This window comes from Nerophis ophidion, linkage group LG22 (assembly GCF_033978795.1).
Source record: "Nerophis ophidion isolate RoL-2023_Sa linkage group LG22, RoL_Noph_v1.0, whole genome shotgun sequence".
In the NCBI taxonomy this organism is placed as follows: Eukaryota; Metazoa; Chordata; class Actinopteri; order Syngnathiformes; family Syngnathidae; genus Nerophis; species Nerophis ophidion.
In genome coordinates, this window is record NC_084632.1 from 9818422 (window position 1) to 9846255 (window position 27834).

The 27834-nt window shown below is 40.9% G+C and overlaps 2 protein-coding genes across 6 annotated transcripts in view; both read left to right on the plus strand.

Moving 5' to 3' along the window:
* The window catches only part of malt2 (MALT paracaspase 2), a 69473-nt gene extending 48740 nt beyond the window's left edge, over positions 1 to 20733 (plus strand). For 3 of the 5 annotated variants that reach the window (XM_061883226.1, XM_061883224.1, XM_061883225.1), the window contains exons 6-18: positions 619 to 794; positions 2927 to 3023; positions 3122 to 3172; positions 3766 to 3840; positions 8234 to 8437; positions 12562 to 12739; positions 12817 to 12891; positions 12965 to 13092; positions 16099 to 16248; positions 16324 to 16378; positions 18401 to 18503; positions 18574 to 18711; positions 18779 to 20733. In XM_061883226.1, the coding sequence (XP_061739210.1) occupies positions 619 to 794; positions 2927 to 3023; positions 3122 to 3172; positions 3766 to 3840; positions 8234 to 8437; positions 12562 to 12739; positions 12817 to 12891; positions 12965 to 13092; positions 16099 to 16248; positions 16324 to 16378; positions 18401 to 18503; positions 18574 to 18711; positions 18779 to 19048 (1700 nt within the window). In that variant the 3' untranslated portion in view covers positions 19049 to 20733. The remainder of the gene's footprint in view (positions 1 to 618; positions 795 to 2926; positions 3024 to 3121; positions 3173 to 3765; positions 3841 to 8233; positions 8438 to 12561; positions 12740 to 12816; positions 12892 to 12964; positions 13093 to 16098; positions 16249 to 16323; positions 16379 to 18400; positions 18504 to 18573; positions 18712 to 18778) is intronic. The other 2 variants (XM_061883227.1, XM_061883229.1) reach the window with 2 other exon arrangements.
* A 4306-nt stretch (positions 20734 to 25039) lies between these two features.
* The window catches only part of safb (scaffold attachment factor B), a 34069-nt gene continuing 31274 nt past the window's right edge, over positions 25040 to 27834 (plus strand). Inside the window, exon 1 of the mRNA XM_061883230.1 lies at positions 25040 to 25331. Within this exon, the coding sequence (XP_061739214.1) occupies positions 25179 to 25331 (153 nt within the window). The 5' untranslated portion in view covers positions 25040 to 25178. The remainder of the gene's footprint in view (positions 25332 to 27834) is intronic.

The window sequence follows — 27834 nt, forward strand, 5'->3', positions numbered from 1 at the left end:
TATATGTACAGTGGTGGTCAAAAGTGTACGTACACTTGTAAAGAACATGATGTCATGGCTGTCTTGACTTTCCAATCATTCCTACAACTCTTATTTTTTTGTGATGTAGTGATTGGAACACATACTTGTCGCCCACAAAAAACATTCATGAAGTTTGTTTCTTTTATGAATTTATTATGGCTCTACTGAAAATGTGAGCAAATGTGCTGGGTCAAAAGTATACATACAGCAATGTTAATATTTGCTTACATTTCCTTTGGCAAGTTTCACTGCAATAAGGTGCTTTTGGTAGCCATCCACAAGCTTCTGCTTACATTTTGAACCACAAAATTGCTGCAGTTCAGCTAAATGTGTGACATGGACTTGTTTCTTCAGCATTGTCCACACCTTTAAGTCAGGACTTTGGGAACGCCATTCTAAAACCTTCATTCTAGCCTGATTTAGCCATTCCTTTACCACTTTTGAGTTGTGTTTGGGGTCATTGTCCTGTTGGAACACCCAACTGCACCCAAGACCCAACCTCCCCCCTGATGATTTTAGCTAGTCCTGAAGAATTTGGAAAGTAGGACTGATCAGGTTAAAAGTTCTCCGTTTATGAAGTCAATCTTGTCATTTCAGGCACCTTGTTTTCAGGTTCAGCCAGTGGGCTGCGCGTCATCTACCAGCCTCAGTGCCAGACGCTTTCAGAGGGGGACACGCTGCTTCTGGAGTGCAACGCCGTGGCCAACCCCCCACCCCAGTACCAGTGGTACCACAACTCAGCGCCCATGCCAAACAAGACGCGGCTTCTCAAAGTACGTCATACGGTTACCAAAAGGCAGCAACATTTCATAGCATTTTCAAAAGGCTGCACGATTATTCCACATCCAATTGACATTGAGATAAATAACTGTAAGTGGCTAAAGGGTTTGTTTGCCCGCCGTTAAAGGGGAACTGCACTTTATGGATTTTGCCTATTGTTCAAAATCTTAATGAGGGACAAGAAGACAAAAGTATTTTTATTTATTCAAACATGTAAAAATGGGCTTGTTCTTGGTGGCGAGCAGTCCTAAGTCAACAATACTTCATTGACGCTGTGTAAGCTGTATAATAACCAAGCTGTAGCAACATTGTTCTTGGAAGAGCGAACACTGAGGAACTCTTTTTCTAGCGCTGTGACACATCGGCATGCTTCCATATTAGCCGTAAAAGCTAACTTCTACAACATGTTTGCATTTGTAATACACAACTCTGAGATAGGACACCGATCTGTACTGAGTGACAAACATAAAAAATCATATTACAGTATCTATCCATCCATCCATCTTCTTCCGCTTATCCGAGGTCGGGTCGCGGGGGCAGCAGCCTAAGCAGGGAAGCCCAGACTTCCCTCTCCCCAGCCACTTCGTCTAGCTCTTCCCGGGGGATCCCGAGGCGTTCCCAGGCCAGCCGGGAGACATAGTCTTCCCAACGTGTCCTGGGTCTTCCCCGTGGCCTCCTACCGGTTGGACGTGCCCTAAACACCTCCCTCGGGAGGCGTTCGGGTGGCATCCTGACCAGATGCCCGAACCACCTCATCTGGCTCCTCTCGATGTGGAGGAGCAGCGGCTTTACTTTGAGCTCCTCCCGGATGGCAGAGCTTCTCACCCTATCTCTAAGGGAGAGCCCCGCCACACGGCGGAGGAAACTCATTTCGGCCGCTTGTACCCGTGATCTTATCCTTTCGGTCATGACCCAAAGCTCATGACCATAGGTGAGGATGGGAACGTAGATCGACCGGTAAATTGAGAGCTTTGCCTTCCGGCTCAGCTCCTTCTTCACCACAACGGATCGGTACAACGTCCGCATTACTGTATTATTACAGTATCTGTAAAGTATTATTTCATGTTTTGTTTGTACACGGCAAGCCAGACAGTGTATGCACTGTAGTTGTAATAACACGCATGACGTGCTGCGTGTATCATGATCTATATTATAGTGACTCACGCCATGGACAATTGTCTGTTTGGTCCAGCTGGCCTGCGACCTTTCTTTCCCTGTTTATTTGCATAAGCATTACATTGAAGTCAAACTAGCATGGCAAAATCACTTTTACCTCACTCTCTTGGCTTCCGTCTGCTCCAACGTCTCACCCTTCATTTGTGCTCTCTTCTATAAGCAGTAATTCATCCTCAGTATATTAAGCTTCAAAAAGATAAAGTTGTAAATCCTCATTTGTCCAAAAATAGTTTTCTTTTTTGAGTTTATACCAAAATGGATAGAAGGATGATACAGCAGAGGTTTGGGAGAATGTCATGTGGTCAGATGAAACCAAAATAGAACTTTTTGGTATAAACTCAACTCGTCGTGTTTGGAGGAAGAAGAATACTGAGTTGCATCCCAAGAACACCACACCTACTGTGAAGCATGGGGGTGGAAACATCATGCTTTAGGGCTGTTTTTCTGCTAAGGGGACAGGACGATTGATCCGTGTTTAGGAAAGAATGAATGGGGCCATGTATCGTGAGATTTTGAGCCAAAACATTCTTCCATCAGTGAGAGCTTTGAATGGTTGACAAAATACTTATTTTCCACCATAATTTACAAATAAATTCCTACAATGTGAATTCTTGGATTTTTTTTTCACATTCTGTCTCTCACAGTTGAAGTGTACCTATGATGAAAATTACAGACCTCTGTCATCAGTTTAAGTGGGAGAACTTGCACAATCGGTGGCTGACTAAATACTTTTTTGCCCCACTGTAATCACTCTTTTTTTTTATCTCTTGACTGTACTTTTTAATTGTTTTTCTTTTAAAAATGTAAACATGTTGAAAAGACGAGCTGCAGCAAAGAACAAAATAAAAAATAAAATGGTATCCCGAGGTACCACTCACTGAATGAAATGATATCATATAATATAAGACTTGCTTTCCGTCACTGGTGCTGAGCCTTGTACTGCTTCCAGATTGCGAGTGTGACCACGGCACACAGAGGGCAGTACAGGTGCAAGGTGTTCAACTTGTATCATGAGGTGTGGAGTGACCTGGCAACTGTCAGTGTAGGTGAGACTGTCCTCATTTTTTGGTATCATTGATATTACAGTGCACATTTGCAACACCTTTGCTTTGTTTTTCGCGTCTTGTTTTGACCCTCTTTGCAGGCCCAACTTCCATCACGGATCTCTCCTGGGTAGAAGTTGATCGCGGCTCAGGTATTTGACTGGGAGAAGTTCACTTTCTGTTGTCCGTGTTACCTAATTTACTTCTCGTCGTTTTGCCGTGTGGAATTTATTATAAAATTTAAGCATATCCATATGAGTTCATGTGATAACTAGACCAGGGATTCTCAATCTGTGGTCCGCCAAACAATCATTTCATTAAACATTCAAACACAGTGCCATCCACCCATCCATTTTCTACCACTAATTCTCTTTGGGAACGTAGGGGGCGCTGGTGCCTATCTCAGCTATAATCGGGCGGAAGGTGGCGTACACCCTGGACAAGTCGCAAACACAGTGTTACTGTTAAAATGGGGTGTAATGTTGGTTACAGGGGCCACAAATATCAAATATACATGTTAAATAAAACCTCTGCCTTGTTTTTAATGAATACTTAGGCCTACTAAGCTAAAGTATTTTAATGGTGGTCATTATGGTGGTGCTTGGAGAGCCAAGTGTTTTCTAAAGGTGCTACTTGGTGAAAAAAAGTTAGAGAACCACTGAACTAGACCATGAAAGTAAGATAGTTTTTACATCCTGATGCTTATAAACAAATGCAACCATCGTGTGTTTTGTTTTGTTCACAGAATCTAATGAATTGGAAAGGTCAGTCAGCAGTGCCGGAAGTCATCCACCGCAACCACAAAGCAAGAATTTCTATGGTAACTTGGAATTTTCTTAAGAACTTCTGAATAAATGGCGACAATGGGCTGATAATAGCTATCTTCAGATCCCACGCAACTAGACTCCTCAGGTCCCCTTTGTGGCGTATTGTGTTCCGTCAAGGGGCCCCGAAGTAGAGAAAAAAGCATTTTTGGTCCTTTCAGATTCGTTTTTGCTGTTTTTGGCCATAACTTCGGTCTTGTTACTCCCGATGGAATTTTTTTTTTCCTGAAAAGTTATTTTAATGGTCAATTTTAATATGTTTATTCAAAATTATTTTCTGTACCCACAATACACTGGGAAATAATTTTAGCCCAGTTAAATAACGCCAGGACAAAAAAGTACTGAATTCGGTAGTTTTATACGCACTGACGGAATTCACGTAAAAACTGTCATATTTCGATATCTTTGTTGCATGTGACGTCACGTCCGACTGCAGACTAAACACCGGCTCACGTAAACAATCGCTCAAGCAGCACTCAGGGTAGACTCAGTCAAACCAAACTAAAGTAACCTTACCATTTTTAACACCAACAAAGTAAGTATGCTTGGTAGAAAATGCTAGAAAATAAAGCTGCACTCTTCCAAAATGCGCTAGCTTTGTGCTAATTTACATTGGATTTGCCATAGACAGGCTACTATTAGCATTAGCGATTTTACATGGCGATTTCAACACCTCCAAAGGACAACTAAGTTAAATGTTATAATCAAACATCCAGTGTGTGAAAGGCTCAATACTTATAGTATAAACACTTTGTAGGGAGCAACATAACACATTTCGCTTGCTTGAAGAAGTCATTTCCTAGCCCATAGATAACCTATATACAGTACTGCCATCTATTGTCTTGGAAGTGTAACTTCATTGCAAATGAGACTCAAATGGTTTAGATCATGGGTGTCAAACTCTGGCCCGCTGTGTAATTTAAGTTGGCCCTTGAGGCAATATCAAATTAACATTACAGCTGGCCCGCCGTTATTACACAGCAGCGGTGCCGCTGTAACATGGCGCCACTAGGGATTTTGGGCCCCAAACACATAATTTCATCATCATTAGGGGCCTCTCTGGGCCCCCCTCCATCATGGGCCCCTAGAATCCGTCTCCTTTATCCCCCTTTTTCGGCGGCCCTGGCTGTAACACCGCAATTTCTCACACTTGCCAATCCTCCCAAAGTCCAGTGCCCCTCCCGAAAATCTCCCGGGGCAAGCAAACATTCTACCGATTTTCACCCGGACAACAATATTGAGGGCGTGCCTTAAAGGCACTGCCTTTAGCATTCTCTACAACCTGTCGTCTCGTCCGCATTTCCTCCATACAAACAGCGTGCAGGCCCACTGGCATAATTATTACACACACATAAGTGAATGCAAGGCATACTTGGTCAACAGCCATACAGGTCACACTGAGGGTGGCCGTATAAACAACTTTAACACTGTTACAAATATGCACAACACTGTGAACTCACACCAAACAAAAATGACAAACACATTTCGGGAGAACATCTGCACTGTAACATAACATAAGCACAACAGAACAAATACCCAGAACCCCTTGCAACACTAACTCTTTCAGTACGCTACAATATTATTTTTGATATTTACATCAGAAGGCTGCAAATAGAAAAGAGGCATTAAATTTGTATTTAAATTTCATTTGATATGCCATTGATATTTTTTAGTTATTATTATTATTTGAAACTTGATTTTGCATGTCACTATAAAGTTATATAAGCCTTGCTTGTTCAATGTTCAATGCAAAACTTGTTTGGGTCCCTATTAAAAGGTTAATTTGTTCAACCTTGGCCCGCGGCTTTGTTCAGTTTTAAATTTTGGCCCACTCTGTATTTGAGTTTGACACCCCTGGTTTAGATAATAAAAAAATATATGTAGCACAGTTATAATAACAAGGTCATTTTTGAATGTTACATTAAAAATTAAAATGTTCTTATCAAACAATTACCATTTATTAACTCACACAAAAGTACCAAAATTGGTACTGTTGAGTACCGGTATAGATTCCCAGTTACCCCAAAATGGTACTGTATTGGTTCAAACGTGATCCCTATTTGAATATATAAAAAAAGTCTTTGCTCAACTTCAGTACATTAAATAGCAAACATGTAATGTTTTTTTATTGTATTTTAACCCTTGGAATGCCCATTTGATCTAATAATGTCAGTTTTATTTTGAAGTATTTGTATAAAATTATCCATCATCCATATGGTAAATGTTAAAGGGTGAGGGTTGTTGGTTAAATATCAAGCCTGAATATATATAACATTAGTAATAAAACACTTTTTTATGCATTGATTGTTTTATTTATTTGCTGTGTCAGATTCCAAACCAAATAGCAGTTTCATCCCCATTGACAATCATTATAACTACAATTTTTTACTGTGCCGTCGTTGCAAAATATCATTATCATTAAGGGCCACAACGCAGTTGTTGTTGCCCTCAAAGGGCCATTTGTAACAGTGAATATGTATGAGTATAACATGTATAATCGCCGTATTATATTACATAACTGCCTATACAGTTCATCATTATAATAAAATAAAATATGTACGTTTGATGGTTAACTTGCTTTGAAATCAAAAGTCAAACAGACATTAAAGGGGAACATTATCACAATTTCAAAAGGGTTAAAAACAATAAAAATCAGTTCCAAGTGGTTTGTTGTATTTTTTAAAGTTTTTTTCAAAATTTTACCGGTCTTGGAATATCCCTAAATAAAGCTTTAAAGTGCCTTATTTTCGCTCTCTGCGAAGACACTGGCCATTTCCCTGTGACGTCACACAGTGCTGCCAATGTAAACAAACAATGGGAATACCACAGCAAGATATAGTGACATTAGCTCGGATTCAAATTCGGATTTCAGCGACTTAAGCGATTCAACAGATTACGCATGTATTTAAACAGATTGTTGGAGTATGAAAATATCGAAGAAGAAACTGAAGCTATTGAGCGAATAGCTATTGACGCTATTCATAGCCATAGCATGGCCGAATAGCTGCGTTAGCTTCGCCGGTAAAATGTGCGGACCAAACGATCAGGACTTTCGCATCTTTTGACACTGGAGCAACTTAAATCCGTTGATTGGTAAGTGTTTTTTTCGCATTAAATGTGGGTGGAAGGAAACGTAATATAGTTGGAAATGCATCTACAGGTTATCCATACATCTCTGTACCATGTCTGCTTTAGCACCGCCGGTAAATAGCATGTTAGCATCGATTAGCGTAGCATGTTAGCATCGATTAGCTGGCAGTCAACATCAACAAAACTCACCTTTGTGATTTCGTTGACTATCGTTGCAAATGCATCTGCAGGTTATCCATACATATCTGTGCCATGTCTGCCTTAGCATCGCCGGTAAAATGTGGAGAAACTCCAGCACATTCAATGGGGGTCTGGCGGCAGACACTTTCGCATCTTCGGGCCAGTGGTGCAACTTGAATCCCTCCCTGTTAGTGTTGTTACACCCTCCGACAACACACCAACGAGGCATGATGTCTCCAAGGTTCCAAAAAATAGTCAAAAAAACGGAAAATAACAGAGCAGAGACCCGGTGTTTGTAATGTGTTGAATATGAAAAGGGCGGGTGTGCTACCTCGGCGACGTCACATTCTGACGTCATCACTTCCAGCGCGATCAACAGAAAGGCGTTTAATTCGCCAAAATTCACCCATTTAGAGTTCGGAAATCGGTTAAAAAAATAGATGGTCTTTTTTCTGCACCATCAAGGTATATATTGACGCTTACATAAGTCTGGTGATAATGTTCCCCTTTAAGTATTCTCTCCTGAACAAAATTTGGTCATATCGTCTGAAAAGAATACAAACTTGAAGTCCTTTGTAACTTGACAAAGGTCATTCACATTGAGAATGAACAATTTTGGTCCTAAGAATGATCCCTGCAGATGATATATTTAAAGCTTCAGATGTATGTTGGCTTGCTTCACCTATTGCTTAAATAGCTCTTTGCCCAATTATGTCACCACACCTGTGTGTGTGTGTGCGTGTGTGTGTGTGTGTGTGTGTGTGTGTGTGTGTGTGTGTGCGTGTGTGTGTGTGTGCGTGTGTGTGTGTGTGTGTGCGTGTGTGTGTGATGCGTGAGTGTGTGACTATCGTTGGGACGTTAACTTTATTCAAACCCAACGTTCTGATGCCATACATTTCAAATGTATTTATTAAAATGTTCTGAATAACTGTCATGCTTTGGTTAGGTCCAGCTGCACACCGTTTGTGATCAATAGCATGGTTCATTCCCTCCGTTATTTTGATTAGTGCCATTGATGAAACGTTCATACTTAATTTAACCCAACAGGACAGGAAAAGCGAGTTTTCAAAAGCTCACGTGCAATGTTATTTAACAATTTCAACTATTTTACGTCCGCAGCAACAGACAAGGTGGCTCTTCTGATCGGCAACCTGAACTACCGCCACCTCAATGAGCTCTGCGCTCCCATGGCCGATGTCCACGAGTTAAGCAACCTGCTCAGGCAAATGGACTTTAAAGTGGTCTCACTGCTGGACCTCAACTTGCAGGAGATGCACAGCGCCGTCACCGAGTTCCTTCTGCTCCTCGGCAAAGGAGTTTACGGTTTGTCATCCGAGTGTTGACGTGCAAATGTGTCTGATACCAGGGTTTAGCTCAGGGGCCGCATTGACAAAAATCTGTTCCCAGTGGATCTACTAAGATCATGACATAATAACTTGAAAACAAGGACAATTCCAAATTGTTTTCTTTGTTTTACTTTGGCTAAAAATAGAATGAGCACATTCTAAAAATGTACATATTACAAATAATCCTCTTGGCAAAACACTTTAAGTTAGTTGAACATTCTGAGGACACAATTGGTGTACCATGAACAACACAATGAACTTGGACTATTTACAAAGTAATTAAACTTAAAGCACTTCATGTTTGGCATTCTCATGATGGCAGCTCAACATTTAAGACTTGTTTGGAATTTCACTCCTCGTGTGTTTTCTTCAAACCGCTGCAATTGGTGACATTCGCAACTGCCACAACACCTTCATTCATATATAATTTATAATATAAAGAAAACAATTATTAAAATTACACCATAGCTGAAAACAAACTAACATTACTACAAATGTGAACAAGGTAGATTTAAGCCTAAAATAAAATATAACAAACAACAAATGTAGAAACACACATTTTTACAATGGAGTTCAGGGTGTGCATCGCGCCCTCAACCAAAGGCGAAAGCCGCACGGAACTCTTGCTACAAAGAAGATGGTCAAGTTGACTTAGGTCTGTGCATCTTCACGTTTCCTGATTTTATTTGTTGAGTCGATAATTTACGATGAAAGAAAGTATTGCGTGTTGATAATGCATCAGTGTGCCGCCATCTGCTGGCTGCCACAAGAGGAGCAGCTGATTGCTTGCACCAATGCTGATTGGAGTAGCGGCAGCTACTCATTGTTGCGCTTGTAACGCGAAAGCAAGACACCCTTAAGTATATTTGACACACAAAAACATTATGTGCCTTTTATTCCATCAAAGACAAGACAAAAGACGTTTTACATTTAGCGACTCAAAATGGGGGTCACAACAAACCCCCACCTTTAGGTAAATCTCCTGACGGTCACTTAAAGGGACCGCACCGAATGACTGACTCTTAACTGCATATATGAATGCTAAAGAAGAGGAAGATTGTTATGTGCACAATAGGAGAATGACAGTGAATAATGACTACAAGGTGTGGTGAATGATGTCCTTAAAGCAAGCACTACAACGCCATCTTTAAAGGCCTACTGAAACCCACTACTACCGACCACGCAGTCTGATAGTTTATATATCAATGATGAATATTAACATTGCAACACATGCCAATACGACCTTTTTAATTTACTAAATTGCAATTTTAAGTTTCCCGCGAGTTTCTTGTTGAAAACGTCGCGGAATGATGACGCGTACGCGTGACGTCACGGACTGTCAGGAAATATTAGCGCTGCACCACTAGTGGCTAAAAGTCGCCTGCTTTAACCGCATAATTACACAGTATTTTGGACATCTGTGTCGCTGAATCTTTTGCAATTTGTTCATTTAATAATGGAGACTATAAAGAAGAATGCTGTTGGTGGAAAGCGGTGGATTTCAGCTCTCTTTAGCACCGAGACACAGCCGGTGTTTCTTTGTTTGTTGTGAAGCAGAGCGGTCAAGCGAACATGTTTTCTCTATGTCAACCGGCATGTTTGTGGATGGGGAAATTGTGGTATATATCTTACCGGAGACATCAGTGGATTATTCATCGTCCTGCAGCAGCTGTCAGAAAAGGCAGCTGTGAGCTTGGCTCCTCGGCTTCTCTCTGAGACACTGCGTGTTCACCGCAGCCATCCGACCTCGAGGTATATCTTTACAATCCTTAAAATCTCACTAAAACACTATTAAAACAATAAGCATGTAACTCCCTCCACATAGCACTGACACAATGGCTTTCTTGAACTGATTTATTGAAGGCTTTCTTTCCCTTCAATTCACCGTGAAAACTGTTAATAAAATAAAGCACGTTACAAACGTAAAAATAACATGCACAGCATGAGGCTCAAACATTTACCGAACTAAAATACAAACAGAAATGACAAATACCTCGTTGGCCTGCATGCTTCTTTTAGGAGGAAATTGTGATCTTCTGGCTCTTGTGGCCCAAACGCTGAAAGTCCTTGTGACACTTTTTAGTCCTTGTAACCATCAGTCGCTCTCTTTATCCCTTCTCATTGCATCAAACAGATTTTCCTCATACCCGGAAGTAGCTTCCTTATATCCGTTCACAGACCAATCGAGACACTTCAAAACAAACACATGCCCACAAACCCAACAAAAAGGCATGAAATTACATTTTTAACCATAGTAACTTAAATAAAGCCTTCTTATGAACTTTTATACATTTTGATTTAAATTCCCTTTTGTGAACTTAACTTATTCTGTTTTTAGAGAAATAAAACAAATTAAAATTATTAGTCGCAACAGTTACAAAGCAGATAAGGGATCTTCCAGAAGTATCCTAGTAAATGTGTCTAATTACATCTGAAATGCTCACACTGCCACCGCCCGGAGCCGTCGCTTTTTTTTCCCCCCTAGTCCTAAAACGGCCTTCTTTCATCTCCGTAATATCGCTAAAATTCGCTCCATTCTGTCCACTAAAGACGCTGAGATCATTATCCATGCGTTTGTTACGTCTCGCCTCGACTACTGTAACGTATGATTTTCGGGTCTCCCCATGTCTAGCATTAAAAGATTACAGTTGGTACAAAATGCGGCTGCTAGACTTTTGACAAGAACAAGAAAGTTTGATCACATTACGCCTATACTGGCTCACCTGCACTGGCTTCCTGTGCACTTAAGATGTGACTTTAAGGTTTTACTACTTACGTATAAAATACTACACGGTCTAGCTCCATCCTATCTTGCCGATTGTATTGTACCATATGTCCCGGCAAGAAATCTGCGGTCAAAGGACTCCGGCTTATTAGTGATTCCCAAAGCCCAAAAAAAGTCTGCGGGCTATAGAGCGTTTTCATTTCGGGCTCCAGTACTCTGGAATGCCCTCCCGGTAACAGTTCGAGATGCTACCTCAGTAGAAGCATTTAAGTCTCACCTTAAAACTCATTTGTATACTCTAGCCTTTAAATAGACTCCCTTTTTAGACCAGTTGATCTGCCGTTTCTTTTCTTTTTCTTCTATGTCCCACTCTCCTTTGTGGAGGGGGTCCGGTCCGATCCGGTGGCCATGTACTGCTTGCCTGTGTATCGGCTGGGGACATCTCTGCGCTGCTGATCCGCCTCCGCTTGGGATGGTTTCCTGCTGGCTCCGCTGTGAACGGTACTCTCGCTGCTGTGTTGGATCCGCTTTGGACTGGACTCTCGCGACTGTGTTGGATCCATTATGGATTGAACTTTCACGGTATCATGTTAGACCCGCTCGACATCCATTGCTTTCCTCCTCTCCAAGGTTCTCATAGTCATCATTGTCACCGACGTCCCACTGGGTCATTATTCTCACCGATGTCCCACTGGGTCATTATTGTCACCGATGTCCCACTGGGTGTGAGTTTTCCTTGCCCTTATGTGGGCCTACCGAGGATGTCGTAGTGGTTTGTGCAGCCCTTTGAGACACTAGTGATTTAGGGCTGTATAAGTAAACATTGATTGATTGATTGATATTAATATCCTAATTCACAAATCTTTCATCCTCGCTCAAATTAATGGGTAAATTGTCGCTTTCTCGGTCCGAATTGCTCTTACTGCTGGTGGCTCACATTATAAACAATGTGAATATGTGTGGAGCCCTGCAACTCGTGACTTCACGCGCACATACTTCCGGTAAAGGCAAGGCTTTTCTATTAGCGACCAAAAGTTGCGAACTTTATCGTCGATGTTCTCTACTAAATCCTTTCAGCAAAAATATGGCAATATCCCGAAATGATCAAGTATGACACATAGAATGGACCTGCTATTCCCATTTAAATATGAAAATTTCATTTCAGTAGGCCTTTAAACACTGGCCTGTGTGACGTGGGTTACACTTCAATTGGTATTGCACCATCCAGTAGACACATTAACAACAGGAGTGTCTTTCATACAAACATTTTTATACATAGCAAACACATTTTGCAGGCCAGACGAAAGCTGTCGGTGGGCCGTACCTTTCACAGCCCTGTGTCACACTGTATGTCCTCATTTGTCTGTCTCCCACAGGCTTGCTCTACTTTGCCGGTCACGGTTATGAGAACTACGGCAACAGTTTCATGGTTCCCATTGATGCACCGGCCTCGTACACATCACAGCACTGCTTGTGCGTGCAAAATATTCTTACCAGGATGCAGGAGAAAGAGACCGGACTCAATGTCTTCCTGCTGGACATGTGCCGCAAAAGGTTGGGTTTTGGGCTTCTACGTTTGCTTGTTTTAAAGGTTCGCATTTGTGCGTCAAGTTCTTTTTGTACCTTCTAAGAAATCCAAACGATGGCGTCGCCGTCCAGTCCGGGCTGGTGAAGGTGACGGCAAACATAGTGTTTGGCTACGCCACGTAAGCCGCAGCTCTTCCGCCTGTCAGCCCATGCTGTATGAAGACCTACGACTAAATGAGCGCTTGTGTTTAGATGCGTCGACGCGGAGGCTTACGAGGTGAAGAGGGAAGACGTGTCCAACGGTATCTTCATAAGCTTCCTCAAGCGCCGCGTTTGCGAAGACGAGAAGGTCACGGTCATGCTGGACAGGGTGGCGGAAGGTATGGCAAACATTTTGCGAATCAACAAACTTTTACCCCAAAACCAGTGAAGATGTCACATTGTGTAAATGGTAAATAAAAACAAATCCTTTTTAACTTATATTCAATTGAATAGACTGCAAAGACAAGATATTTAACGTTCGAACTGTAAAACTATATTTTTTGCAAATATTAGCAATTTGATGCCTGCAACATGTTTCGAAAAAGCTGGCACCAGTGGCAAAAAAAAGGTTGATAAAGTTGAGGAATGCTCATCAAACACTTATTTGGAACATCCCACAGGTGTACAGGCTGATTGGGAACAGGTGGGTGTCATGATTGGGTATGAAAGCAGCTTCCATGAAATGCTCAGTCATTCACAAACGGGGACGGGGCGAGGGTCACCACTTTGTGAACAAATGTGTGAAAAAATTGTTTAAGAACAACATTTCTCAACCAGCTATTGCAAAGAATTTAGGGATTTCACCATCTACGGTCTGTAATATCATCAAAAGGTTCGGAAAGTCTGGAAAAATCACTGCACGTAAGCAATGGTATTACGGACCTTGGATCCCTCAGGCGGTACTGCACCAAAAACCGACATCGGTGTGTAAAGGATATCACCACATTAACTCAGGAACACTTCAGAAAACCACTGTCAGTAACTACATTAGGTCATTGCATCTGTTAGTCCAAGTTAAAACTCTACTATGCAATGCCAAAGCCATTGATCAACAACACCCAGAAACTCTGCTGGCTTCGCTAGGCCCAAGCTCATCTCAGATGGACTGGTGCAAAGTGGAAAAGTTTTCTGTGGTTTGGCAAGTCCACATTTCAAATTCTTTTTGGAAACTGTGGACGTTGTTACCTCCGGTACAAAGAGGATAAGAACCATCCGAATTGTTATCGGCGCAAAGTTGAAAAGCCAACATCTGTGATGGTATGGGGGTGTATTAGTGCCCAAGGCATGGGTAACTTACACATCTGTGAAGGCACCATTAATGCTGAAAGGTACTTACTTTTACTTTGACACATATTTTCTACACAAAATAGGACTTGAAAGGGCACGGGATTTCGCAATGCATTAGTAGATATTTTTGTTGGCCAAAGCTTTAGTTTACGTGGCTGTCCTGTGTAAAGTGAGAGAGAGAGACCAACAAACTGAGTTCAAATGGATCGTACTGTATCACCTCAAAGACTCGCTATCTCGAAAAAATAAGTGCATTAGGTGGAATTGATCCATACGAGCACGTCCAATGGACAAGAGATTTGGGTACGCTGCCGACATTGTGGAGGCCAAACTTGTCTGTATCTCTTTTGTAGTTGTAGTTTGTAGTGATTTTGAGGGTGCGGACTAACATGGTAGCAGCGTGCAGTAAAAGGGGTCTTTATTAATTAAACTGACAAAACAAAAGGGATGTGCTGTGAACAGATAGACAATGACCAAAACAAAACTGTTGAAACCCAGCAAAACACTCGCAGGAAATATGGAGCAGACAGCGTCCACAAAGTATGTGCGCACTAATCAAATCAAATCAACTTTATTTATAGAGCACATTTAAAATTTTTCCACAGGGGTAGCCAAAGTGCTGTACAATGGCTAGGTTAAAAGATAATACGAGAACCGAGCAAACACAATACAACACAAACAGAACACGATTAAAAAAAATAAAAAAACGGGTTCAGAGCAGGTGTATTATGGGGCGCCATTGCAGGATGGATATCACTCAGTGTTAAAAGCCATGGAATAAAAGTGTGTATTTAAGAGAGATTTAAAAACAGGAAGACAGGAGGCTTGTCTAACACTCAGAGGTAGGTCGTTCCAGAGCTTGGGAGCAGCAGCGGCGAAAGCTCTGTCATCTGTAAGCTTCAGCCTTGTGTCAGGGACTTAGGTAAGTAGCAGCTGATCGGCTGATCTTAGGGATCGGGTGGGGCAGTAAGGCTGAAGGAGGTTGGAGAGATATGTTGGCGCAAGGTTGTTTAGACATCTAAAAACAAATAAAAGGAGTTTAAAGTTGATTCGGTAACGCACAGGGAGCCAGTGAAGGGACGCTAATATAGGGGTGATGTGCACACGTCTGCGGGTCTGTGTTAGCAGACGAGCAGCAGAGTTCTGCAAGAACTGCAGGCGGGCGAGGGAGGCCTGGCTAATGCCTACATAGATGGCATTGCAGTAGTCTAAACCATTCCAGATAAAGGCGTGGATAAATTTCTCGAGATCATGTCCTGATAGAAGCGGTTTCACCTTCACTATTTGGCGCAATTGATAAAAGCTTTTTTGAACGACGCTGCTGATTTGTTTTTCGAATTTAAAAATCTGGGTCGAACTTTACCCCCAGGTTTGTGACACAGTCGCTGCGATACGGGGTCAGAGTGCCGAGGTCAACGTTGGGGGAGGGAGAGCGACTTGGACCGAACAACATAACTTCTGTTTTGTCTTCATTTAGACTCAGGAAGTTAGCTGAAAGCCAGGCTTTGGTGTCGTGCAGGCAGTCAATGAGACGTTGAACCGTGGTATTTTGTGCCATGGGAAAATAGATCTAGAGGTCGGCCTCGAAAAAGGACCGTCTATCGTCACTCGTGAACCGAAAATAAAGTCCCAACAAAGCCATGGTGTGGCAAGCTCAACTTAGATTAAATAGTACTAATCACAAACAGAAAACAGGTGAGGGGAAAAAGTGCTCGAAGACAGGTGTAAAACAGTTACGAAAAAACACAGGAAGTGCCACCAAAATAAGAGCGCAGGACAGGAACAAGCACTAAACACAGGAGAAGACTAACAAAACGCAACATAAGGCACAGCCTGGTGTAACAAGGCGTGACATTATGTATGCAATTGATATTTCCTGAACTATATTAGTAATATTGTACTGACGTCACCCGTAGTGCCATGTCTAGGGTTATCATCACACTTTTGTCACTCGCTGCATTTTTCACATCGGCCATCCTAATGAACATACGTATTTTTTTTATATAATAGACTATTTATTTGAGAATAACAGCTCATTGCCTTTCCGCTCTTTCCAGACATGGGTCGTTTTGAAATCACCCGAGGGAGGCAGGCTCTGGAGCTCCGCAGCAATCTCTCTGAGCGACGTTCCCTCACCGATAAGATTCAGACTTTGGAATGTTCTGCAGCCTATTCGGCTCGGAACCTACAGTGGGCCGTCGCTCATGGTACTGAAGGCACACCACTGAAGACAATGCTACCTCAGTGGGCCATTGGTATTTCATCTAAAATGTCATTTACAGCCCTCCCGAAGAGCCGCTTCATCCACTTTGACTGCGGTGTGAAGGTCCAGCTTGGGTATGTGTGAAATCAGATGAGTCAGCATTAACAGCGCTGATGAGGTATGTGTAAACAGTAGTATAAAGCTGCTGGATTCTAACCTCTCATGCGACTTTAAATGCAACTACAGCCATCTAATGGAGTTCAAAATAACTACATCAGGAAGTTGCCTGCAGCCACAACTGTTGATAAAGATGTTTCCTGAACCCTGAAATGTTTTAGACCCTGTAGGACAGTGGTTCTCAAATGGGGGTACGCGTACCCCTAGGGGTACTTGAAGGTATGCCAAGGGGTACGTGACATTTTAAAAAAATATTCTAAAAATAGCAACAATTCAAAAATCCTTTATAAATATATTTATTGAATAATACTTCAACAAAATATGAATGTAAGTTCATAAACTGTGAAAAGAAATACAAAAATGCAATATTCAGTGTTGACAGCTAGATTTTTTGTGGACATGTTCCATAAATATTGATGTTAGAGATTTCTTTTTTTGTGAAGAAATGTTTAGAATTAAGTTGATGAATCCAGATGGATCTCTATTACAATCCCCAAAGAGGGCACTTTAAGTTGATGATTACTTCTATGTGTAGAAATCTTTATTTATAATTGAATCACTTGTTTATTTTTCAACAAGTTTTTAGTTATTTTTGTAATCTTTTTTTCCAAATAGTTCAAGAAAGACCACTACAAATTAGCAATATTTTGCACTGTTATACAATTTAATAAATCAGAAACTGATGACATAGTGCTGTATTTTACTTCTTTATCTCTTTTTTTTCAGCCAAAAATGCTTTACTTTGATTAGGGGGTACTTGTATTAAAAAAATGTTCACAGGGGGTACATCACTGAAAAAAGGTTGAGAACCACTGCTGTAGGAGACTGCTTAACGGAATAGAGTTGTTAATTGGAGCATTTACGGCAGTGGTGTACAAAGTGCGGCGCGGGGCCCTTAAGCGGCCCACAGCTGATTTTATAAAAAAAATTAAAAAATATGTATATACATATATTATTACAAAAAACATTGAAAAAGTGGAATAAAGGAGCAAACAGGTGAAATATAACGAGAAAAAGTTGCAATGCTGACTAATAACACAAAGCTTTTTTTCTTTCAACCTGTCATTGCTCAAAAAATAATATTGAATCCAAATCAACTTTGTTATGAATTATTGACCCTTTGAAAGCATAAATTATTTTACATCAAAAATTCCACTTTGAACATTTTTTGGAAGAAAACATTTCTCGTTTTGTGTTGCCACAAAAAAAGTTTTCTACGACAAAAACGCCCTAAAACAAACCAAACAAACAAACAAAATTATATAAACTTTTGATTGATTGATTTATTGATACTTTTATTAGTGGATTGCACAGTTCAGTACATATTCCGTACAATTGACCACTAAATGGTAACACCCCAGTAAGTTTTTCAACTTGTTTAAGTCGGGGTCCACATTAATCAATTCATGGTAAACTAATAAGGGACAAACAGATCTGAAGTTGATCTAGAGATTTATGCATTGATAATGATGCGTAATAATGAATTCAAATCAAGGTTATGAATTACTGACAATGTTTTATTTTTAAATAAAATTGGTATGGTATTTAAGGCTCAAATTACTTTGCATCAAATATTGCACTTTGAACATTTTGATATCCAATTTGGACTGCAAATGGTGTGCTTTTGCCATAAAAAAAAACACTGTTTCCTATGAGAAAAATGGCCTAAATCATAAAATAAATGAAATATTGTATTGACGGATAGATCTGAAGTTGATTTCGAGATGTATGCTTTGAAAAGAGTGAATATAGAGTTTGACCTATTGTTAGCATTTTCATGATTGCGACTCTTCCCCGGGACCAAACTGGAGGGGAGCCCTAAAGGTAAAAATAAATCCATATATTGTGTTACTTTTGAAAATGAAAATGATCAAAATGGCCCCTGCATGTTATGATTTTTTGGTATGCGGCCCTCAGTGGAAAAGGTTTGGACAGCCGTGATTTACAGTAACATGCTGATAATGCGCTTTATACTGTAGATTTGCTGCGGAGTTCTCCAACGTTATGGTGATCTACACGCGCATACTGGACAAGCCCAAAGAAATTGGTTCATGCTCCGCTCAGCTGACCGACTTCCCTGAGGTAGGGTGACACACAGCGCTGCTGCTCTGCTTTGCTTTACACAATGTCTATTTTGTCTTCGTTATGGCAGGATGTAGATATAGACCTGAAGAAGAGCAATCAGGAAACCCTGCTTGAAGCCGGCAGCTTGTTAATGATCAAAGAACATGTCTCTTCACCTCACTTCCCCACTCTCTACACTCACATTCAAAGTCTGCAGAGACTTAAGGTCAGTTGTATTAAATTCTAGGACTCTACATTTCCTACTAACAAAGATGCTCTATGATGTCTTACAGAAGGAGCTCACGTTTTCCCTATGTCTCCATTACGTTTACTCCGACATGGAGGAGGAAGTAACGGAAAAGCGGGCAGTTACAGTCGGCAAACCGCTGGTCTCCAAACTCAACCTCTATGAACCACGACCAGCGGCGTCCGTAAGCTTGGACTCCGGCAGTGTCTCGGAGCTCTCGTCTTTGTCCGAGGACTTTGCCTCCAATACGTGGTCGTTATTCACACCCGCTAACGCTGACAAATTTAAGGACAACAACAATGTCCATTCCTACTAAGCATTAAAATGTCCCATATAATAGTTTTCCAACAATTTTAAGTACATTTTTCAAAATCCAGCATTGATACTGGAATTCATAGTGCTTGTATTAAGCCCTACTAGCGTGTCGGTAGCTGTAATGCTAATGAGCTGTTTGTCTTAAAGACATGCTATTGTGTACTTTCTCCACTTGGCTAAAGGAATATTTTCTGCCTTAAAAGCAAAGTGAAATGAGTAAAAACAAAGTGTGTTTATATCTTTGCAAATACAGACATATGAAGTTATTTGGTTTTGATGGTGAGAAGAGGTGTCAAGGAATGAGGTAACGCAAGAGTGGGCAAATGTTTGAATGTGTCCACTTTCGGTTTTACTTGACATCGCCCAAACAACTCCACCAGGCAGCGGCAGCAAGTTGTAGAAAAGCATGTGAGCCGAGTTACAATTGATAGACTATAAAGGCAATGGTCTTGTCTTAAAGGGGAACATTATCACAATTTCAAAAGGGTTGAAAACAATAAAAATCAGTTCCCAGTGGCTTGTTGTATTTTTTGAAGTTTTTTTCAAAATAAATATCCCTAAATAAAGCTTTAAAGTGCCTTATTTTCGACTCTCTGCGAAGACACTGGCCATTTCCCTGTGACGTCATACAGTGCTGCCAATGTAAACAAACAATGGGAATACCACAGCAAGATATAGTGACATTAGCTCGGATTCAAACTCGGATTTCAGCGACTTAAGCGATTCAACAGATTACGCATGTATTGAAACAGATGGTTGGAGTATGAAAATATTGAAGAAGAAACTGAAGCTATTGAGCGAATAGCTATTGACGCTATTCATAGCCATAGCATGGCCGAATAGCTGCGTTAGCTTCGCCGGTAAAATGTGCGGACCAAACGATCAGGACTTTCGCATCTTTTGACACTGGAGCAACTTAAATCCGTCGATTGGTAAGTGTTTTTTTCGCATTAAAAGTGGGTGGAAGGAAACGTAATATAGTTGTAAATGCATCTGCAGGTTATCCATACATCTCTGTTCCATGTCTGCTTTAGCACCGCCGGTAAATAGCATGTTAGGATCGATTAGCGTAGCATGTTAGCATCGATTAGCTGGCTGTCAACATCAACAAAACTCACCTTTGTGATTTCGTTGACTATCGTTGCAAATGCAACTGCAGGTTATCCATACATCTCTGTACCATGTCTGCCTTAGCATCGCCGGTAAAATGTGGAGACACTCTGGCACATTCAATGGGGGTCTGGCGGCAGACACTTTGGCATCTTCGGGCCAGTGGTGCAACTTGAATCCCTCCCTGTTAGTGTTGTTACACCCTCCGACAACACACCGTCGAGGCATGATGTCTCCAAGGTTCCAAAAAATAGTCAAAAAACGGAAAATAACAGAGCTGAGACCCGGTGTTTGTAATGTGTTGAAAATGAAAATGGCGGCTGTGTTACCTCGGCGACGTCACATTCTGACGTCATCGCCTCCAGCCCGATAAACAGAAAGGCGTTTAATTCGCCAAAATTCACCCATTTAGAGTTCGGAAATTGGTTAAAAAAATAGATGGTCTTTTTTCTGCACCATCAAGGTATATATTGACGCTTACATAGGTCTGGTGATAATGTTCCCCTTTAACAACCGACACTGGTATTGCTACTGTTTGTACTTTCTCCATTTGTAGAATAAATTGTTCATCTTCAATTTGAGTTTCCTGGCCTTATTTGGACAAGTAGAAGAAAAGAACCTGGGAGGAATTCACCCTTTAAAAGAGGAAATATAAAATACTTTTAACATGTGGCACAGTAGAACCGTGTTTTTCGCTCAAACAAAGACCGACTTGTGCAAAAACCAAATCAGTTTTTTACAGGAACTGAACCATCTAAAAAGTGGGCCGTATGAAAACTAAAGATTGACAGTAAACCATAACTCTGGACTTGTCCAACGTCTTAGATGCCATAACAACGTAAGTAGGACAGAAACGTTTAACAGCGCTAGCATAGCTATGTTGCTAACATCACATTTTAACATCAACGTTATGCTAGTTAAGATTATTATCTAGAGAAAAGCTAAATACTTAAAGCATGTGTTTGTTGCTGACTGACTGATAGTCGGCAGAGCTCCAGGCTTTAGATCAGGGGTGTCCAAACTTTTTCCACACACGGAAAAATTTAAGCATGCGGCGGCCATTTTGATATTTGTCATTTTCAAACCATAACAAAATATATGGAGAGTTGGGTGGAAGATAATACCCAGATTCTTTACCGAGACGCCTTGTTTAATTGTTTGGTTGTCAAATGTTACAGTTGTTTTATTAAAGCCGACTTTCATGAAGTGATGGGTGTGTACACACGATGGGCTGATCTAGCCGGGGACAGGTCAGAGGTGCTATTATGTCCATGAGGAAGAAGTTATTCCTTTATGATGTCATGAAAAGCCACAACTTTGAAAGATGGATTAGATAGTACTTTATTTATTCCTTCAGGAGAGTTGCAAGGGAGGGTCAAAGGACGCGGGGTCCATTTTCACAGTTTTCACCTTCTAAACCAGTACAATATAGATTGTTTTCAAAGAACTAGAGAATGCTTTTTTGGTCGAAATTTTGTGTGAATGCTGAGGAGCCAGAGCCGAAGTGAAATGCTAACCCTTAGCACGCTGGCCAGATAGTGTCAAGTTAAAAAAAAAAAGAGCGATATAAGCTGAAAAGGTAGCGTAGTAACAGTACTTTGTGAACAATCTAACAATGGCATACTTACAGTTGAACTAGTTAAATCAGTGGTCCCCAACCTTTTTGTATCCGCTTAATAATTTGTCCCGTTGCCCGGCGGTGGGGGAGGTGTGTGTGGGTGGGGGGGAATTGGGGGGTGTCCTTTTTTTATTATTGCTTTTTTAACCTTCTTTGTCATGAAAAAGGGACGTTTTTGTCATTGAAAAGTTGAGGTTCTTGTGGTTGGTGCACTAATTGTAAGTGTATATTGTGTTTTTTATGTCGATTTAATTAAAAAAATATATATATATTTTTTATTTTATTTTATTTTTTTTTAATAAAAAATTCCTCTGCGGCCTGGTACCAATCGGGCCACAGCCGCGGCCCGGTGGTTGGGGACCACTGAGTTAAATGCCAAAATATTAGACACATGTAAATTTGCCAAAAAAGCTATCATGCACCTGGGCATAGTTAATTAACACTAAATTGGGCCTAGTGTGTGAATGTGAGTGTGAATGTTGTCTGTCTATCTGTGTTGGCCCTGTGAAGTGAATTATACTTATATAGCGCTTTTCTCTAGTGACTCAAAGCGCTTTACCTAGTGAAACTCAATATCTAAGTTACATTTAAACCAGTGTGGGTGGCACTGGGAGCAGGTGAGTAAAGTGCCTTGCCCAAGGACACAACGGCAGTGACCAGGATGGCGGAAGCGGGAATCGAACCTGCAACCCTCAAGTTGCTGGCACGGCTGCTATACATTTCCATTTCTTATGACAACACGTCGGAAAATGTAAGGATTGTGTCGCGGTCCGTTCAAAAATGAGCCTGTTGTGAGACCTGTGTTACTGCAAGAACATTATTAAACGTCGATTGTGCATAAACGAGAGGGGTGAAAGTGGCACACATGTGCATTTATTATCCCGTGTTCTGTTTTTCTTGTCATACAAAAATCTATACTTGCGGATGTGCTCCAACATGATTTGATATACTTGCAGATGTGCTACAACATTATTTGATATACTTGCAGATGTGCTCCAACATGATTTGATATACTTGCAGATGTGCTCCAACATTTTTTGATATACTTGCAGATGTGCTCCAACATGATTTGATATACTTGCAGATGTGCTCCAACATGATTTGATATACTTGCAGATGTGCTCCAACATGATTTGATATACTTGCAGATGTGCTCCAACATGATTTGATATACTTGCAGATGTGCTCCAACATGATTTGATATACTTGCAGATGTGCTCCAACATGATTTGATATACTTGCAGATGTGCTCCAACATGATTTGATATACTTGCGGATGTGCTCCAACATTTTTTGATATACATGCAGATGTGCTCCAACATGATTTGATATACTTGCAGATGTGCTCCAACATTTTTTGATATACTTGCAGATGTGCTCCAAGATGATTTGATGTACTTGCAGATGTGCTCCAACATGATTTGATATACTTGCAGATGTGCTCCAACATTTTTTGATATACTTGCAGATGTGCTCCAACATGATTTGATATACTTGCAGATGTGCTCCAACATGATTTGATATACTTGCAGATGTGCTCCAACATGATTTGATATACTTGCAGATGTGCTCCAACATTATTTGATATACCGTATTTCCTTGAATTGCCGCCGGAGCGCTAATAAATTTAAAACATCTTCTCACTCCGGCACTTACCAAAGGCATGCAGTAAAAATTTGAGTATGATATAAGCTTGGGCCTTAAATCCTACTGAATAGCTCTTAATATTCTTCCCCTTATGCAAATTCAAATTACCGGTATTGAAATCAGCCTCCTCCATTTAGAAAATGATGACAGGGGAAGTGTCACTCGTGACGTCACGAGTTTGGCCAGGCGGTAATACTAAGCATGCGCTAATTATTTTGCGAAGCGAGTTTGACCCGGCAGTAATTCAAAGCAGGCGCATACTATATGCCCTGCGGCAATTCAAGGAAATACGGTATTTGGAACATCCCACAGGTGTGTAGGCTAATTGGGAACAGGTGGGTGCCATGATTGGGTATAAAAGCAGCTTCCATGAAATGCTAAGTAATTCACGAACAAGGATGGGGCGAGGGTCACCACTTTGTAAGCAAATTGTCAAATAGTTTTAGAACAACATTTCTGAACGAACTATTGCAAGGAATTTAGGGATTTTACCATCCCTAAATTAAAAGGTTCAGATAATCTGGAGAAATCACTGCACGTAAGCGATGATATTACGGACCTTTGATCCCTCAGGCGGTACTGCATCAAAAACCGACATCAGTGTGTAAACAATATCACCACATGGGCTCAGGAACACTTCATAAAACCACTGTCAGTAACTACAGTTGGTCGCTACATCTGTAAGTGCAAGTTAAAACTCTGCTATGCAAAGCAAAACCCATTTATCAACAACACCAAGGAACGCCGCCGGCTTGGCTGGGACCGAGCTCATCTAAGATGGACTGATGCAAAGTGGAAAAGTGTTCTGTGGTCTGATGAGTCCACATTTCAAATTATATTTGGAAACTGTGGACGTGGTGTCCTCCAGAACAAAGAGGAAAATGACCATCCAGATTGTTATAGGCGCAAATTTCCAAAGCCAGCATCTGTGATGGTATGGGGGTGTATTAGTGCCCAAGGCATGGGTAACTTACACATCTGTGAAGGCACCATTAATGCTGAATCGTTCATATCACGCACGCCCCTGCTTATTTCAGCAAAACAATCCCAAGCCAGGTGTTACAACAGCGTGGTTTCGTAGTAAAAGAGTGCGGGTACTTTCCTGGCCCGCCTGCAGTCCAGACCTGTCTCCCATCAAAAATGTGTGGCGCACTATGAAGCGTAAAATACGACAGCAGAGACCCCGGACTGTTGAACGACTGAAGCGCTACATAAAACAAGAATGGGAAAGAATTCCACTTTCAAAGCTTCAACAATTAGTTTCCTCAGTTCCCAAACGTTTATTGAGTGTTGTTAAAAGAAAAGGTGATGTAACACAGTGGTGAACACGACCTTTCCCAACTACTTTGGCATGTGTTGCAGCCATGACATTCTAAGTTAATTATTATTCGGAAAAAAAAAAAAGTTTATGAGTTTGAACATCAAATATCTTGTCTTTTGTAGTGCATTCAGTTGAATATGGGTTGAAAACGATTTGCAATTAATTGTATTTCTTTTATATTTACATCTAGCACAATTTCCCAACTCATATGGAAACGGGGTTTGTACTTGCAAAAGTGCTCCAACATGATTTGAAAGCAGCAAAGCGGCAGCAGCTCCCGCGCCAGTGTGATTTTACTGAGCATGCGCAGTGACGTCATTGCCCAACTGCAAAAGCAGCAGGACCTCCATTTTGAATTGTCGCACGCAACACGGCGCGCCATCATCGTGCTCTACTTCATTCATTTTCCAGCGAAGCCTTTATCCAGACGGGACGATGGCCGATCTAGCAACCGACGTCGAAATTCCTGACGGCGCTGAGGTTCGCAAATTGTCGGAGCTGAGGGTTATCGACCTGAAGGCCGAGCTGAAGAAACGCAACCTGGACACCGCTGGCGTGAAGAGCGTGCTGTCTGAGCGCCTGAAAAAGGTCCGAGGTCTTATTTCTACTCTTCTAAACAATCATGGAGTCTTGTTTTAACACATGTGCCAGTTACTAACACCGTAACGTTGCAAAAAATGGTAGCGAACCAGCTAATCGCCGGTAACTGTGTGCTAACATTAGCGGCTAAAGCTAAAAGCTAATGCTACGTCACAATGGTCTCCTCCTTTTGTGCTGTTACACTCATATTTCAATGCCCTTCTTTCTAAATAATCATTTTCTATTCCAATCATATTCCAATGTCCTCCTTCTTTCTAAATAGTAATGTGCTTTTCAACTCATATTCCAATGTCCTCCTTCTTTCCTTGAATTGCCGCCATGGCGCTCATTATTTTAAAACCTCTTCTCACTCCGTCACTTACCAAAGGCATGCAGTAAAAATGTGAGTGTGATGTAAGCTTGGACCTTAAAGGCCTACTGAAACCCACTACTACCGACCACGCAGTCTGATAGTTTATATATCAATGATGAAATATTAACATTGCAACACATGCCAATACGGCCTTTTTAGTTTACTAAATTGCAATTTTAAATGTCCCGCGAAATTTCCTGTTGAAAATGTAGCTGAATGCTGACGTGTACGCGTGACGTCACGGACTTTTAGGAAATATTAGCGCTGCGCACACACACTGCTAAAAGTCGTCTGCTTTAACCGCATAATTACACAGTTTTTTGGACATCTGTGTTGCTGAATCTTTTGCAGTTTGTTCAATTAATAATGGAGAAGTCAATGTAGAAAGATGGAGATGGGAAGCTTTAGCCTTTAGCCACACAAACACACGGTGATTCTTTGTTTAAAATTCCTGGAGGTAAAACTTTACTATGGATCAGAGCGGTCAAGCGAACATGGTTCCCGACCAAATGTCAACCAGCAGTTTTCGGTGAGAAATTGTGGTAAAAAGTCTCCACTTGCCGGAGATCAGCTTAGCTTGTGCCGTCCATACAGCTGCCGTCGGCTTCCATCAGGCACTGGCGTCAACACACCCGTGGACACACCCTTCCGACTATCAGGTACTATTAAACTCACTAAAACACTAGCAACACAATAGAAAGATAAGGGATTTCCCAGATTTATCCTAGTAAATGTGTCTAAAAACATCTGAAACCGTCCCAATGCAATCGCGTTTTTTTTACTTTTTTTTTTGTGCATCGCTATCAATATCCTCAAACACAAATCTTTCATCCTCGCTCAAATTAATGGGGAAATTTCAGTTTTCTCGTTCTGAATAGCTCTTTTTGTTGGAGGCTCCCATTAAAAACAATGTGAGGAGCCGTCAACGGGTGATGTCATCGTCTGCGACTTCTGGTAAAGGCAGGGCTTTTCTGTTAGCGACCAAAAGTTGCGAACTTTATCGTCGTCGTTCTCTACTAAATCCTTTCAGCAAAAATATAGCAATATCGCGAAATGATCAAGTATGACACATAGAATGGACCTGCCTTAAAGGCCTACTGAAATGAGATTTTCTTATTTAAACGGGAAAATCAGGTCCATTCTATGTGTCATACTTGATCATTTTGCGATATTGCCATATTTTTGCTGAAAGGATTTAGTAGAGAACATCGACGATAAAGTTTGCAACTTTTGGCCGCTAATAAAAAAGCGTAGCCTTTACCAGATGTGTGTTGCAGGGCTCCACACATATTCAAATTGTTTATAATATGAGCCACCAGCACTAAGAGCAATTCGGACCGAGAAAGCAACCATTTCCCCATTAATTTGAGCGAGGATGAAAGATTTGTGAATTAGGATATTGATAGTGAAGGACTAGAAAAAAAAAAGAAAAATAAGCGGCGGCAGTGTGAGCATTTCAGATGTAATTAGAGACATTTACTAGGATAATTCTGGAAGATCCCTTATCTGCTAATTGTTTTAATAGTGTTTTAGTGAGATTGTAAAGATTGTAAAGCCATACCTCGAGGTTGGATGGCTGCGGTGAACACGCAGTGTCTCAGAGAGAAGCCGAGGAGCCAAGCTCACAGCTGCCTTTTTGGACAGCTACTGCAGCTGAACCACTGATGTCATAATAAAAAATATACGATAATATATTTGTTGAATTATTAGGGGTGTGAATTTTTGGTCGAAAAAAATATACGATTGCATGGAGTAAATGTGTATTATTTCAAAATCATAAGAACTAAACAATTAAATAATGAAAGATAAAGTAACTATAATCAATCAATCAATCGTTTGCAGGCTTTCGAAGGCCGGATAAAGTGATGTATGGGGCGAGAATTGCCCCCCTCCTCCTTGAGTTTGACACCTGTGGCATAAAGAATATAAGACATTTATTTATTTTTTAAATTTTGAAATCTATTGAGGTAGTGGCGTGAATAACAGTGTAGCCCAGCTAATAAAACAGAACAAAAAGAGGACAAAATCATAAAAAGCCTAAGAAAAGGGTGTTTCAAACCTTAAAGGAAAGAAGTAAAATAGTAAATGCTTAAAAATCAAATATAAGAACTATTTTTATAATAAAAAGTCATTATTTCA